Raw genomic sequence first — 15824 nt, forward strand, 5'->3', positions numbered from 1 at the left:
GTTCACATTTTCTTTATTAACCTACACCTTCATATATTTGATTGATTGATAAAAGTTTGCAGTGATTTTTTTATTTGATTTGATTTGATATCAATCTGCAACAAATATTTGCTAGTAACAGTTTCTATGCTATAACCGTAATAGCACCACAGATTTTCATTCTATGAAACCCAAATTGAAATCACCTATAGTAACATTGTAATGTTTGAAATAATTAGTGTTATTGTTATCCAATAACACTAATTATTAAATATATTTTCCAGTACCAGTAGTTCTTCCAGGCGCCTCTGGTTTAGATAGGTACCTACTAATTTTAGGGAATACCGTTGTCTACAATATTACTTTCTCGGGAATGTTTTTCCAGTAATGTCACACGTTTTGATAGGTCGGAGTTCTCTCTTGTTTTCCTGACAGAAGCCATAAACATAATAAATAATAATAATAATAATTGTTTTCCTGAGATAATTCTCTCATCTAACTTTCACACGTTTTCAAATCTACCTTTACATTACATAGTTAGCGCTGGTGAATTCAACCGTGGATTTTAGTTCTTTTAATGCAATTTGCTTGTTCTTTATTAAGTCAAATTCTTTTGAAAAATAATTAGATACTGTAATTTGAACAGCTTCGGCAACTGCACTTTGTATTTCTTTCCTAAGTACCTAAAGCAATTAATTTGTCAGTTAGGCAAAAAAGTGTTGTACCTACTTAGGCCCTCTATAGGATTTTCTGAGTTTATTTTTTGCCTTGATATATCGTTCCGTATATACCTACATTGACATCCTTTGATGATCGAGTTGACTTTACAGGGGTTATGTTAGTTATCCGCTTTCGGTTGTTTATTTCTACATTTGCCATTTCCATTGTTTCTTTTTATCTTATCAACCTCATACTATATATATGAATAACTGCTTTTTACTATTCAAGCTATTCGTTATCAAGTTCGTTTAAGAAATCTATATCTACTTTTTAAACATAAAACAAAATCACTTTCTTGTCCTTAACCACTCAACATATTTTGATACGATTTTCACTAATACAAAAACGACGAAAGTATGTATATTATTTTATTATTTAAACTTTCCCATATTTTATATTATATGACTTGTAAATATTTCTCACAAAATGGCTGAGCTCAGAGCTACGATGGTGTTTTATACAAAAACTGCTTTCATATACTTACATGGGTAAACCTTAGGAGACACATCAAAACAATGTACTAAAAAAACATTACGTCTTAAAAGGCCCAGAGAAAAGTCCGCGATAACATATCTTTCCTCTAAGGTTGTAAGTGTAAGTACACCCATAATAATCATTTTATCGATTAAAAAACCATTAATTATTATTAGCGAAGCTATTTTTCGCAATTGATTATTAATATTTATTCAGATTATTAAGATAAGACACATAATTCAGACTATATCTTTCGAATCAATACTTTAATAAGGGTTAAGGTTACATCTTGTTCATTTTCATTTCGTTCCAAGTTTCTTACGTATGAAGCAAATAGTTTGTGATATGACTAAACAATTAAGATCATTGATTTCGTACAAGTGTACAAAAGCTCTCAAAAGCAAAACTCTTAAGATACCTACATATTTATAAGTCCCTTAAAATTAGTTAAAAGTAAGGGTAAGTTTACAATAATCTGTTGAGCTGAAATTATGTACGACTGTCCTGAACACAATAATAATTGAAATGTGAAAAGTCCCCTTCGAAAACATTCTTACAAAAAACTTTTATTCAAGGTCAAATTTTGTAAATACGAGACTTTTGCGTTTTTCAGCAAAATGATAAGTTTTATCATTAAAGTAGGGAGAACAAAATTTCGGTTGCCATGGGTGACAGTTTCTTTTGCATAACTGCTATTCAATTCCAAGGCTTGGCTTGGCCTGGTTCGGCTTAGCATATAGCGTTACATAATAGTTAAATAAGTAAATCTGAGCAGAATAATTCATTCACTTGTTAATTATTATTATTTTTTACTTTTTTAAAAAATATATCATTTATTTGATATTTAACTTTCACTTTGGTAAAACCCTAACTATCATTGTAAATGATCTTTCGATATTATACTTACTTCGACCACAAGAAAACTATAGTATAGGTATTCTGAAAGAAACACAGCAGTTCACCGAAAAATACGATCGCGAAATGTCAAAACTAAAACAATTATTATAAAATTTATAGGATACACGTATCAAAATGGCGTACCACAATTAGTCAATTGTTAACATTTCACAGGAGCCAAATAAAATATAAATACTTACTTCTTACCTTAATTCTCTTTTATTCTATTTCTCTTAAGTTTGTTGCTCGCAGCTGATGATCTATTATGATAACTTCTAATCCGCTAATTTTTTTGATAATTACAGAATAATATCATCTTGATATTTCACGTACAATAACATTGTAGGTGATATGTCTTGCATAGACAATCACTACAGCCATAAGCCTATTCCAATCACAGGAGTAAAGACGAATAAAAAACATTGACCTTGAATATACGAGATATCATTGTTCGAGGGGATTTTAATTTATCGTCAAAAAATGGCGTTTAAAATGTCAGCAATGTAATCTGCTATCAGAATTAACAATAATAATATTTATTTCTTTTAATATTAACTGTAAATTTATATTTAAAAAAAAAATACTTAATCATATTATAAATTATTACAACAAAATTAGATGCATCCTTTTTAAGAAATAAAAGATGTGCACAACGTTGAAGGCTATTACTTAATCTGTATATATTTGTTTTTACTGGAAAACTGTAGATTGAAGTGAAGTTTTAATATTCTAAATTAAAAAAAAAGGGTTACACTTCGATATCTTTTTGCTATTTTACTATAAAGATTAATTTATTTAATAAATTACTGGACGATGAAAAGTTCTACTTATAGGAAGAAAACTTTGGATTTATTTTATTAAAACTCAGCTATTAGTATGTGTGATAAAGTTGGTATAAAAATGTAATTTTTCTTCATAGCTTATTTACATTTCAAACTAGATATATATAAACAATTCGAAAATTGTCTGGTAAGTTTGAAATATAAACTCTGTGTGATCTTGATTAACTCAATGTTATTACAACTTAAATATTATGTTAACTGGATTTATGAATGAGACAAATACAATAACCGAATAATTATTTATAATGAAAGTAAGAAAACTTATTTTTACTTACATAAGTTAACTACATATTTAAATGACATCAACTAATTGAGCATAAAATTCAATCCAAAATGTTTTCAATGATTTAATTGACTGTAAAAATATAATTTAGGAAAAGAAATCTCAAGAGTAGAAATCTATTTACAGTTCGTGTTTATTTATTATCCAATTTAAATAATCTAAAAAGGGGTTATTGTCACAATTATTGTAACATCAATAATACAACAATAATCAAAAGTATTATTAAACTTAAACTATTTATTCCTTCCTTTTACAAAATGACGTTAAGAATTTACAATAATTTCTCATTTAACCGACTGTGTACACGCAGACTTCAATCACAGAAGAGAACTGCCAACGTCTCAATTTTGGACCCAGAAATAAACACGATACAGTATATATTATAATCGACGGCAAATCAAACACCCGGTGTCCCAGACCCACTGCTTTATTGACTCACCAGTGTTTCCATACAATAAATCATAACAATTCAGGTCAAACAAAACAACATGTGCCGAACTTAATAATTATAAATACGTCAACGTAAGGTCTGGCGCGTCGTGCGAGGAGTGATCGGGAATACAGCTCAGTCTGCTAGCGCAGGGCGCCAATAAATATCAACTTATGTACACGAGGCCACTCGCGACACTACTCCCCCTATATAATTATAACTTTTTTTTAAAAATTTATAATTTATTTCGTTATGTCCTATCTATGTAGATCGACTATCGACAGCGGGGCGCTGCGCGACCGGAGACCGACTCGTCACTTCCCACCCGTAGCATGAGTTCCTTCTGATCCGTGCTTTGTTTCATAAAGACTTCTGACATCTCCGTCAAGTCAACTGTACCAGATATGAGTAACATGGCTCTACCGTCGCTACTGAACTGGACGAAATATATTCGGTTACGACAAAATGTTCTTATCTATAACAATCGGTATAACATATCAGTAATCAGTAACAAACATTCGCTGTATAAAGTCAAGTTCTTGTACCATAATCTTCTAAAGGCAGTCATTTAAGGCTGATAGGATACGCTGAAGCAGCCGTCCCCACGAAAACTCAATTATTAACACTGTTTGTGCTGTTTTCATCGACCAGCAACGCTGTCACTACATCCATTTGTCGAATATTTTACACTCCACGATAAAAAATATAAATACAATCGACAAATAATTGAAGTCGCCAGTTGTAGTGAAATATCTCCGATCGGACGAGGGAACCGAGAAACCTCCTAGTACCATTACATTCTCGACTACTTTGGAAAAATATATTCACAGATCACAAATATTGTGTTGCCTATTTAAATGAGGATATACAAAAGAAAATCATTCTATGCGAGTATGCGATAAAGAAATTATACAAACAAACTTAAACATTACGCGGTATAATATAACATTTCCGGGTTCCCAGTCGGACGTCGTCACGACTAACGTAGATATATGTATTTACGATAACGAAACGCAACGCAGCACCATCGCAGGACGTACGAGGACCGGAGGTATTCCAGTACAGCGTTCCCTAGGACGTCGTGATCTCTCGCAGGAGTCGAGCGGGCGTCGACGGTATCTCTATTGTTACATGATGTGTCGGTGTGGGCTCATGCGGGGGGCGGCGGGCGCGCTACTGGGAGGGGTACTGCGCGGACGGCACGGACGCGTACATGAGCGGCTGCGGCGCGCCGCCCCACGACCCGCCCGCCGCGCCGCCGCCCGGCATGCTCATGCGGTAGCCGGCTGCAACACGCGGGACACGTACATTATATCTATTCATATCACCTCTCATTTGATAAAACTCTTTCTAAGCTATCCTCTAGAAAATCAATTGTGAGGAAATCCCCTTAATAAATCTCAAAGATTACACCGTACACAGTACACATAGTCATATCATCATAATAGAAAGATAAAGATACTTAAATTAGAAATATATATAACGTATATTCCAATAAGTTGCTACTTAGCTCTGTCAACTGAATGGATGGAATTCCAAAGCGAACTGTACAGGCCTACTTGAATATGATATTTTGAATTATTACAAATTCCGAATATTTTCATACAATGCACTTACGTATTGATAAGAGTGTGAGATAACGAGCGATAAAATTAATGATAAAAGAACTATTAAAATGATGTTACGGTTCACTAGGTTTTTTCCTGTTATTTTCAAAGGCCAACTAACTAAAATTTTCATATTACTGGTTATTGACCATGTTAATCTTTTTTTCTTTGTACGCATCGGTTTGGGACTGTGACCAATCGACGAGGATTCGTCCCTAGATAATTATAGGCTATTAATGTTTTGAAAGCCTTCCTCATTTTTTTATTGAAGGCGGGTAACAGCGTGTTAGTTTTACAGTGTATGTTTCTCAGGAAATAAATAAGTTTGAAATCCTAAATAATATTACAAATGCAAAAGCGAGTTTATTTTGCATGTTACGCTTTCACATCTTAACTACAAATGTTCCTGAACACCCCCCCCCCACCGGAATCCTCCGGTGAAATCTACTTGCTACTATGAATATGTATGTCTAAGGGGGTTATATATAGATCCCTTTGAGAAATGGAAAATCACAACCCCATAAAATTACAACGTATATCTCTCTACCATATGTCTGTGTCAATCTCCGTGACTAGAACTAACCATGTATGAATCTACATTAAAATCGATTAAGTAATTGAAGCAACAAAACAAATCAACTGTCTATAATTGCCATTATTGTTTTCTTAAGCGCAGATATAGATATAATATATTTACCAGCTGCTGCGGCTTGCGGGGTGCTGTAGGTTGCGGCATATTGCTGATAGTACCCGGGCGCCATGTAGCCTTGTAGCGCGGGGTAGCCCTGGAAACAACGACGGAGTCATCAGATAATTATGTATTGATCGAATAAAAATATTGACGAAATATTTATGAACTTTTTATTTTATTGTGAGTGTTTAATAATCCTTATCTTTCGGGTAAAAAAACCACTGAAGGGTTTATTAAAAATAAAAACAAAAACATAAGATATAACTTAAAATAGTACCAAATACAGATGTACTCTTAAATCACTCGAATCTCCTCTTAAGAGAGAAGTTTATGAAATTGTGATGCAGCTTCGATCGAACCTAAACTGGATCATTGTATTTGGGTCTACAAGCAAATCGACTAAATGGCAACAATAACGATAGTGACAATTTCTTAGTAGAATTTCCCAGGCCAAGATAATTATAATAGTTATAATAAACGCAGCTGTTATAAACTCTTACTAAAGGAATGTTAATTGTTTATACAATACACAACTGCGTTTAGGAATTTGCGCGTTCGATTTTTTTTTACACGCAATATATGTATTATGTTTTTTTTTAAACATCTTAGAAAAATTACTCATTGTTAACCAGTGTCATTGTTCGAGTGAGACGAATTTAAAAAGATCATTCACAAAAATAGTTTATGTAAATGTGTAATTACTTTATGAGTAAAGATATTAGAAACTAAACTACTGTTTACTTAGTGGTAGAGTTTGGTGCAAGCCTGTCTGGGTAGGTAACACTCACTCATGACATATTCCACCGACAATCAGCGATACTTAGTATCGATGTGTTCCGGTTGAAAATACTGGCTAGACACCCGTCTAGCCAGTGTAACAGGCACAGGAGACATAATATCTTAGTTCCCAAGGTTGGTTTGGCGATGTAAGGAATGGTCAATATTTCTGACAGAGGCAGATTTGCCAGTATGCCAACCTATTTTTAAAATAAATTGTGATAAATTTAAAAAATATAGTATGTTCAAATTTCGAATGTACATTTTATGAATCCATTCGAATAAGATTGTGTAAATGAAATTATTATTGCATGTAACAAAACACAGAAAGAAAAACACTAAAGCGTTGGCTACTCCTGTGAGATGTTTTTTAAATAATTACTTTCAATATAATTCTCTTTTTAAATAACGAACCAAGTCCTGTACCTATATCTATAGAACTTGCGTAAATTCAATGACTGAAACAAACTATTTTGCCAACTTCAAAAAATAATTTCTTAATTCAATCTTATACATATTTATTAGTAGAACAATTTATATAACGTTTACGACTTGGAAATTAAACAGTTGAGAAGTTATAATATGACATAAAGCACCTGACTAGTAAGGGTTGCGACACATCAATACGAAAGCTTATTTATTATTTATAAGAATGTTATTTAAATCAAGAACTAATTATTTAATTATTCGAATTCTATTATCTGTATATTAATACGTGAAGAGAAAACTGTACTTATTATTAAACATTGCGCGAGCCAAAGATTTAGAGAAGGCTAGATACAGCAGTCCTACTAATCGTAATTGAAGTTTGTTCTATTACGCGCTATTACGTTCGTATATAAAAATGCCTAATTGTGCCGTTACAACTGTAAAATATCTTCTAGGATAGTAGAATCGAGCAAGGAGATATATATTACCTACCACCGGTAAGTAATTTTGTTGCTCAAATAGCTGTAATTAGTTTTAAAATCATTTAATATGATTTTCAAGCACGGCTGGAGTGACGTCATCATAGGTATAAAAATGATAATACAGTTTTTATTCTATCTAATGAACATGCGGTATCTAGCCTATTCTTAATCTGTGGCGCGGTTACGAGATTTTTCATAGTTAAAAGATCATATAGAAGAGTGCGGATAGCAATGTGTGTGTTACAGATAAAATGTTATATAAGCTTACAATTCTTTGAATTTCAAGTCTTATTTTCATTAGCAACGAATTAAGATCGAGCGACATCAACCAATGGACGACCACAAGTAACAATTACAACGCTTGTATACATTACATTTTATGTAAATATAAATAATTTAACATATTTATTATAGGGACGTTAATTGTAATCAAATGTATTTAATACATACATAAAATTCTTACGACATGTTTCACGGCTGTTACAGCATTCGAGAAATAAACTTCACACTCTTGAAAATTACAATGAAAACAAAGAAAAATACATAACGCGTGCAACACGTAACAGAAGAAAAGTTACATGTTACAGTAAAAGTAATGTAACGGCCTGTACTGTACTGTACTGTACTGTCACAGATTAAGCAGATGAAAAATCTGTTAGAACAATCCGAAGATCCTGACCAGTGAACCGTCTCGGCTCGAGTTACGTATTAACAATAGTCAAAATTGTTCTTGAAATTTTACTCATCGCGACAAAATAAGTTTCGCTGAAACAAGTGCTCGTCACGATATTACTAAAGACGACTCAACAAAACATCGACTAAAAAGTAAACGTCATATTATAAATCACTTAATGTGACCGTGACCCTAAAAATTGCGTCAGCGCTGAGTATGAAAACAATGAAAACATGTTTACTAATAAATCTTACTTCCCTTTCAAAGCCGATACATAAGTGAAAATGGCTACATCTGTAATAATATTATAAAAGCGAAAGTAACTACGTCTGTCTGTTGCTCTTTCAAAGCGAAACCACTGAACCGAATTTGATGAAATTTGCTATAAAGCAAGCCAACTCCAAGGACAAAGATAACTTTTGCATGCCTAACACGAGCCGCGGGCGACAACAAGTTGCATAAAAATGTTCTCATTGAAATAAATATCAATTAAAATAATGCGTGTGCGAGACCCTACGCGAAATTGAAGAGTAACTTTTTAAATATATATCTCTCTTTCTACGTTATCATTCTTCTCTCTCATGTAACGAAATGAGAATAAACATGACGCGTCTTTAAAATTTCACCGTCAATTCTCGTCCACATATCGACATTATTATCGAATCGCCGAAACGACGAAAAAGTTTTACTTTAACAATATATTAAAATTCATTGCATTGTTATCAGTAACAAAATATTCATGTCAGGTTGAAAAGCGAATTATTTTAAATGTAGTAATAAGATGTAATTGACCCCACATATACAAGTGAAATTACATGAAACATAGTTTAAGTGTAAATACATTTTACACTAAGCGAGACCCTAATAATACAGATTCGTCACTGATGCTCTCACCCCCACTACTTACCTAAATTTAGTATAAAGCACTATGAATTACAATTTAACCATGTGCAAACCTAGCTTTAGCCCTAAAAAACTTAGCCGATAACAGCCTATTTACTTTCATTGGTGAGATAGATAAAATTGTCTCGTTATCGAAAAAAGACAATTAATAAATGTACTCAAAATTTTTAATCAATTATATTTAATATTATGTAAAAAAATTATAATAATCACTAGCTTAGTAACAATTCTATACGAGTCACGAGTGTTAAAATATGTACCATAATATTTAGTCATTGTACAAAATGCCTAATTTTGTATATTCCGCTGTACTAACTGACTGCGCAGATTTTTAATTGCATTTGGTATAGAAGTCGATCGTGTCGCGATATAGAGTATAATCAATTTATTATTTAAAATAATTAATATATTAGACTAGCATGACTAACGTTGCTCGATCTAGCCGAAATGCAACAATTTTTAAAGTACGAAAGCGGTTTTCCGGTAGATATATAATGTGCCAACGTTCATATTATGCGTCTAAATATAATATACTAATCATAAATACAACCGTCATCTTTTTTTATATACAATTTAAGCCCAACTAAACAGGCGCATAACAAAGTGTATTCAGCCAGTCAATGTCTAAATATGGTAACAATGTTGCACAGTGGATAATGTCGCTTGATATCGTTACGTTCTTGAAGCGCGTTTGAGATATCCGCTGAATCATACCACGACGAATTTCATGCGCCCGCGCAACAAAAAAACTTCACCGCGTTACAAATATGAATAAATAACATTACAATTATACATACTATTAAAATTTAGATAGTCGAAAGTGGTCTTTTGTTATGTTTAAACAAAACGTATGTACGGAACAGTTTTCACTTTTTGCCTATTGTCGTATAGCCGTTGTATGACAAAGCAATTACTTTTACGGGAGGGTAACGACGCCGAATCCGAACCAATAGTGAATTAAATAATTATATTCACAGACATTTTATTGTTAATATTGAAATAAAATAATTATAAGTAAATACTTATTTAGTAAGGATTGTTGTTTAATAATAAAAGAAATTTCTTAAATTTAAAAAAAATTAAATAATTCATCCATAAGTAAATAATATCGTTTTAAATGAAGTACAGCTTAGTAACTGTAACTTTTTATTATATACAAGCATTATTTATGTTTGAGAGTTGAGATTCTTACCGTACCGGTATAATCTACCTTCCTAAACGTGGTCAGCTAACATATAATTATTATTGTACTGAGCTTATAAAGAGTCTACTTGACTAAAGTTTATTTTGATTATGAACAAACTAACGCGGCATACCAAGGGCATTAGTCTTTATCCAAATTGCCTTTAAACAATCAAACGACGATTGTTTAAAGTTCGTTTTAATAGCCTACAGAACATTATTTAAACATTCAAAATATTGTAAGGAATAGTTTTCACAATACACACTCATAAAATATATACAATTCTATATAAAACGGTGCAATGAACTACTCTCGAGTAAAGATGTACATGACCTTGTGTAACTGACCTAATTATCGAGATAAAATACAGACGTACGAACAATTGGGTATTAAAGTTACTTTTACCGATAAAACGTACTATTTTTCTTTAAAAAATCCATGTATGTAATAAATATATAGTATTTTATGTTTTCAATGATTAAATTTAAGTGAATTCTTATCAGAACTCGCGACTACGTTATGAAAAGATAATTTTTCATATTTCTCTCGAGTGGGACGAAAGATTTACTCTAAACATAAATTATTACTTTCACACTTAAATTAAAATGTACGCCTTTGGAAAGATACATAACCGGGCAAAATTAAAAAAAAAAAAAAGATAAATTGATACATTGTTCAGAACGTTAGTTTTATTCTATTAAAAAAATATGAAGTAACCGATTTCTCTTTGTGAACACTACGAGTCGTGCAGTGGTCGAAATTCGACCATAATTATAACTTACACGATTTTTTTTTCTGTTTCCAAAAATGTTTTATAAAACAGAAACAGTTAATGTTTTCAAACAATTGGTGCTGAACTGTATTGTCTTTTATATATAATTTATATGTGTAAGATATAAAAATTGTTACGTGTTATTAATGTTTGTTTTTTTTCCTACTTCCATTGGCTATATATTTTCATGGAGGTTTATAAACATTGTAAGTCGCCGCTAGATAGCGCTGTTGCACATCAACCTGGCGGCCAATCAACTACACAACAATTCTAAAACAATTTCGGATATTCCTCACAAAAATAAAACTCGCTTAACCTTTTTCTTATTAAATGACATTTTTTTCTTATTTATATCAGGTATATACGATTCCAATTATAATCCGATAAAATTTCGACCGAACCGCAGCTGGACCATTGTATTATTAGAATAGGAAAACGGAACGATAACGATGACGTTTCGATTCGATTGCGATCAAGAGATAATTGTTGGTGCAATTGGCACCTGTATATAGCTTAACCGATTGCCGTAAATATTTGAGGATATTTAAACACGAAAAATATTTAAGCAAAAACTGTATCGTTTACAAACAAACCTAATGGGTCTGTAACGAATCGCACGTGTCGTGTATTATAAGCTGGTACACGATAATGTCTACAAATCAATACGTGTATATATTCTTATTCAATGCGTTCCGTATCGTACATCCAATCGAGTGTAAAATTTTTAGCCGTGAATTACTTGAAGTTTCTGATATAGTAACATACACCCACAATAGATTTAAATAGGTAGGTAGGTCGGTTAAATTATTTAAAAAAAACTGCTTAATCTTTACTAATATTACTATTCTTTGATGAAATTCGGTATGAAGCTTGAACACTAAGGAAAGACAGGCTATTTCTTTATGCCTGACAGCAAACGAACAACCCGTAAAACAAGAGGAAAGCCGCGGGCGACAACTAGTATTTTATAAAAAAATGTTTACATAAGTACTATAATGAAAGAATAACAGATACAGTTGACATTTAAAAAAAAAAGCCTAACAAACTAAAATGCTAGAAAAAATCCTTCATTATTAGAAATTTCTCTCTAGAAGAATATTTGTTATATTCTATTTACCTTCAAGCGTATATTGCTATTATGAGTTACTATTTTATATTAAGAAATAACAGATAACGAAAATTCTACAGCCACAATTATATTTTCACTGATAAGAACCTGAAGTTATGAATATATTTTGTTAATTTATCATTTAATGGAACTTTATGGAAAAATTCAGGAAACCCAACCAATCTATAACAAATTTTACTTTTTATATAACTGATAAATTAATACTATTGAATTACACAAACAAATAAAAGTCAATATTGATATTTTTTTTGTAATATAGGTAGGTGAGTGGACAAATGGACCACCTGATGGTAAGTGGTCACCACACTGTTAGAAATAATTAACCATTCCTCATATACATCACCATGTTTGGGAACGAAGATGTAAAGCAACACAACAATTTTAAGAATTGCTGTTTGACGGTAGAATATCGGATAAATGGGTTGTACCTATACAGATAAGTTTGCAGAAAGCCCTTCCACCAAATAAAGATACATAGGAAACTACTACTCATACTGTCAGCATTTAAAATATTAAATAATTAGTCCCCAATAAATATTCCTGGAATATATAATATAATCGGAACCGACATATAGAATATATTTATGGTAACACACCTGTATATATGTTGAATTATTTTGACATATATGGAGCTAATTTTGTTACTTTAAAAACTGTTAAGTACATAATTTGAACAGTTGTTTGTAATAATAACACAAATTCAAAGAACTAACATTATCGTGCAACTTGCAAATGTAATTAGTCTTCATTTTGCTTAAAATACAAAATTTTTTTGTGTATATTATAAATTATAATTATAAACTGTTCTATGTATGATTTGTACATTGAGTTTTTCTTTCTAATTACTTGTCTAAAGATTCTTTAAAATGATACATATTAATTTATTGAACCATAATTGACTTAACTATATATACATATATATGTAAATAGGCAAATACGTAACAGTTCAGTCAATTTTATCCAGTGTTTGTCAATCAATTTTCCTGCTAATATATTATAATATTTTAGTTTTATTTTGAAATAAGTATAGAAACTTCATAATTGTATTCCAGAAATTTTCAATAATGATATCAGTAAAATTTTAACCACTGGCCAACACTAGTTTTTATAAGTCTGTAAATTGACAGATCTCATTGTATTTGTGTCTTACCATTTTGTAAATAATAAAGTCTATATCACACTTGTTACGGTTACCATCTAAATTTTATTGGTTCAAAAGAAGCATAGTTAAAAATTGTTTATATGTTAAGTAGATGTGATTATATATTGTATATGCATATATGCAAGTATTCAAATATTCATATAACAAAGAACAAGTATTTAAAAACCTATACTAATAGTTATATGTAATTTGTGCAATGTTCAAGGAAAACTGAGATTTATTGAAAAAAAAAATTAGATATTATATATCTTTTTGCATCATTTCTGAAAAATATTTGAATCAAAATTGAATAAATAAAATATATATTCCAGCTAATTATGTGTCATGTTCTGATATAAACAAACATAAAATTTAGCAAATTTTGTGGTAAGCACAGCCTAATAATTATGTCAAGTAATGTCTATGTCAAACATACGAATTTCATAAATCTGGCATGTATAATGCTTTTTAATTAAGCATCATTATAGAGAAGCTTGGATCATTGCCACTTCAAATATAATATTTATGTGACTGTCATATTAAAATATAAAAAAAAAAATTTATTTTCATAATTTTTATAAAACATAAAAATATCCTAATGACTGTAGTAATCACATATCATATGCTTAATATAAAGTTAACTCACACCATTGTCGAAGTAGCCCTACTATGAGTGTTATCTATATATTTTATGAGTGAATTTCCCTTGTTTGTTTCCCTGTTCTGATATTTACCTGAGCATACCAATATCCCATTCCTTGTTGGTATGCATAGGGGTACTGCGTTTGCGCTCCCATTGGCGCGGGCGCTGCAGGTGGATTGTTCGTACTCTGCAAGTTGTGCAAAATATTAAACACATCCTATATTAAATATTGTTATATTAATGACCACATCAACTGACCTGGTTCTCTGTTCCTCCATTTTCTTTACCCCAGAAACATTTGACTGTGTGACCACTAATTTCTGTATTATGTGTTGCTTCTATAGCGTGGGCCGCCGCTTCCTTAGTTGTGAACCTAATAAAAGCATATCCTTTATCCCTGAAAACTCTTATGTCTTGTATCTGGCCAAACTGTGAAAATGTGCTTTGCATTAACTCTTCAGTGATTACATTGCTAGTGAAACCTCCACAGTATACGGTCGTGTTCGTCGGTGAACTCTGGTTGTAGACCTCGTCAAATGTAGGTTGTTTAGCTCGCTTGCTACTCGGCGCTCCTTCGTTAGGCCCTTTGGTTGGTGGTTTACGTGTGGACCAGTTGGTACGTATAGATCGCGATCCCAACCATTGACCGTTCATAGCTTGAATTGCAGCTTCAGCATCAGCTTTCTTAACAAACGAAACGAAGGCGTACCCCTTAGATTTGAGCGTTTGTGGGTCACGTACTATTCGACAGTTTGATATCTCACCAAATGGTGCAAAAGCTTCGCGCAATATGTGAGTCTCAATTTCAGGTGATAGATCACCTACAAATATGTGGTGGTGGTTGCTCGTATCCGTCTTAGGCTGATTGCCAGGACTCGTAGCCCAATTAACCTTCATTTCCTTGTCGAGAAATACTCGTTTGTTCATGGCGGCCAGGGCCGTAGCCGCCGCCGTGTGATTTGTAAACTCGAGAAAAGCATAGGGATCGTTACCTGGCTCACGAATTATTTTGCAGCCTTTAACTTCGCCTATTTGTCCGAACAACGCGCATAGGAAATCTTCTGTCACACTCGCGTCTAAATTACCGACGTAGAGAGTTTTCGGGTGGCTTTCGTCGCCCATATTAGCTTATATCGTAATCTAGCGGTTAATTTATTACGACTATGAACACTAATATTGAAAATACACACTAATCAACGTGTTATTTCATCACATTAAACATTGGATGACGGATAAAAGAAAGAAAAATGTCGCAAACAGCGCCTAGAACTTCTCGAAAGACGTTGCTGTTGACTCGTGAAACGTTCACTTTTCGGAAACAAACGCATCTATAGGCGAATTTCCGGTAGAATAATTTCAAAAATTTGGAGGGAAAAAAGAAATAATTAAAAACTACTTATTAGAATTGCTTAAAATATAATAGTAATATTATTCTATCTATACGTAAAATAAAAATTGTATTTAATGTCTCTATTAATCGAATACATAAAAAACACGTTTTATATATTATGGCTACCAGAGACAAAATAAATTACTCCTTCATAAACAAAAGAATTATCTTTTCCGGAAATGAGTGTCGGTTTGAAAGCTTATGAATCATCGAAAACAGAGTTTCGTTTATAAATTACTCTAATAATTTCATCTCACTGATTGGTCTACTTACGTCAGTTTACTATTTTCACTAATAATAAGTCATTAAAGAGTTATATATTGTCATCATTTGAGTAATTTATTAACTAGTTTTATTTAAGAAATTTAAATGATATTGT

The 15824-nt window shown here is 31.9% G+C and overlaps 1 protein-coding gene across 2 annotated transcripts; it reads right to left on the reverse strand.

The window, feature by feature from the left end:
- Positions 1 to 3606: 3606 nt before the first annotated feature.
- Positions 3607 to 15364, reverse strand: LOC125070768 (nucleolysin TIAR). 2 transcript variants are annotated; one of them, XM_047680724.1, is made up of 4 exons: positions 14314 to 15361; positions 14147 to 14242; positions 5930 to 6017; positions 3607 to 4911 (listed from the first exon to the last, which is right to left on the reverse strand). In XM_047680724.1, exons 1-4 carry the CDS (start codon positions 15175 to 15177, stop codon positions 4799 to 4801), a joined length of 1161 nt encoding a protein of 386 aa, XP_047536680.1. In that variant the 5' UTR covers positions 15178 to 15361; the 3' UTR covers positions 3607 to 4798. The 2 variants fall into 2 exon arrangements, with proteins under 2 accessions (XP_047536680.1, XP_047536681.1); XM_047680725.1 differs by lacking the exon at positions 14147 to 14242 and having other exon boundaries at positions 14314 to 15364.
- Between the last annotated feature and the right edge of the window lie 460 nt (positions 15365 to 15824).

This window comes from Vanessa atalanta, chromosome 18, assembly GCF_905147765.1.
Source record: "Vanessa atalanta chromosome 18, ilVanAtal1.2, whole genome shotgun sequence".
NCBI classification, from domain to species: domain Eukaryota; kingdom Metazoa; phylum Arthropoda; class Insecta; order Lepidoptera; family Nymphalidae; genus Vanessa; species Vanessa atalanta.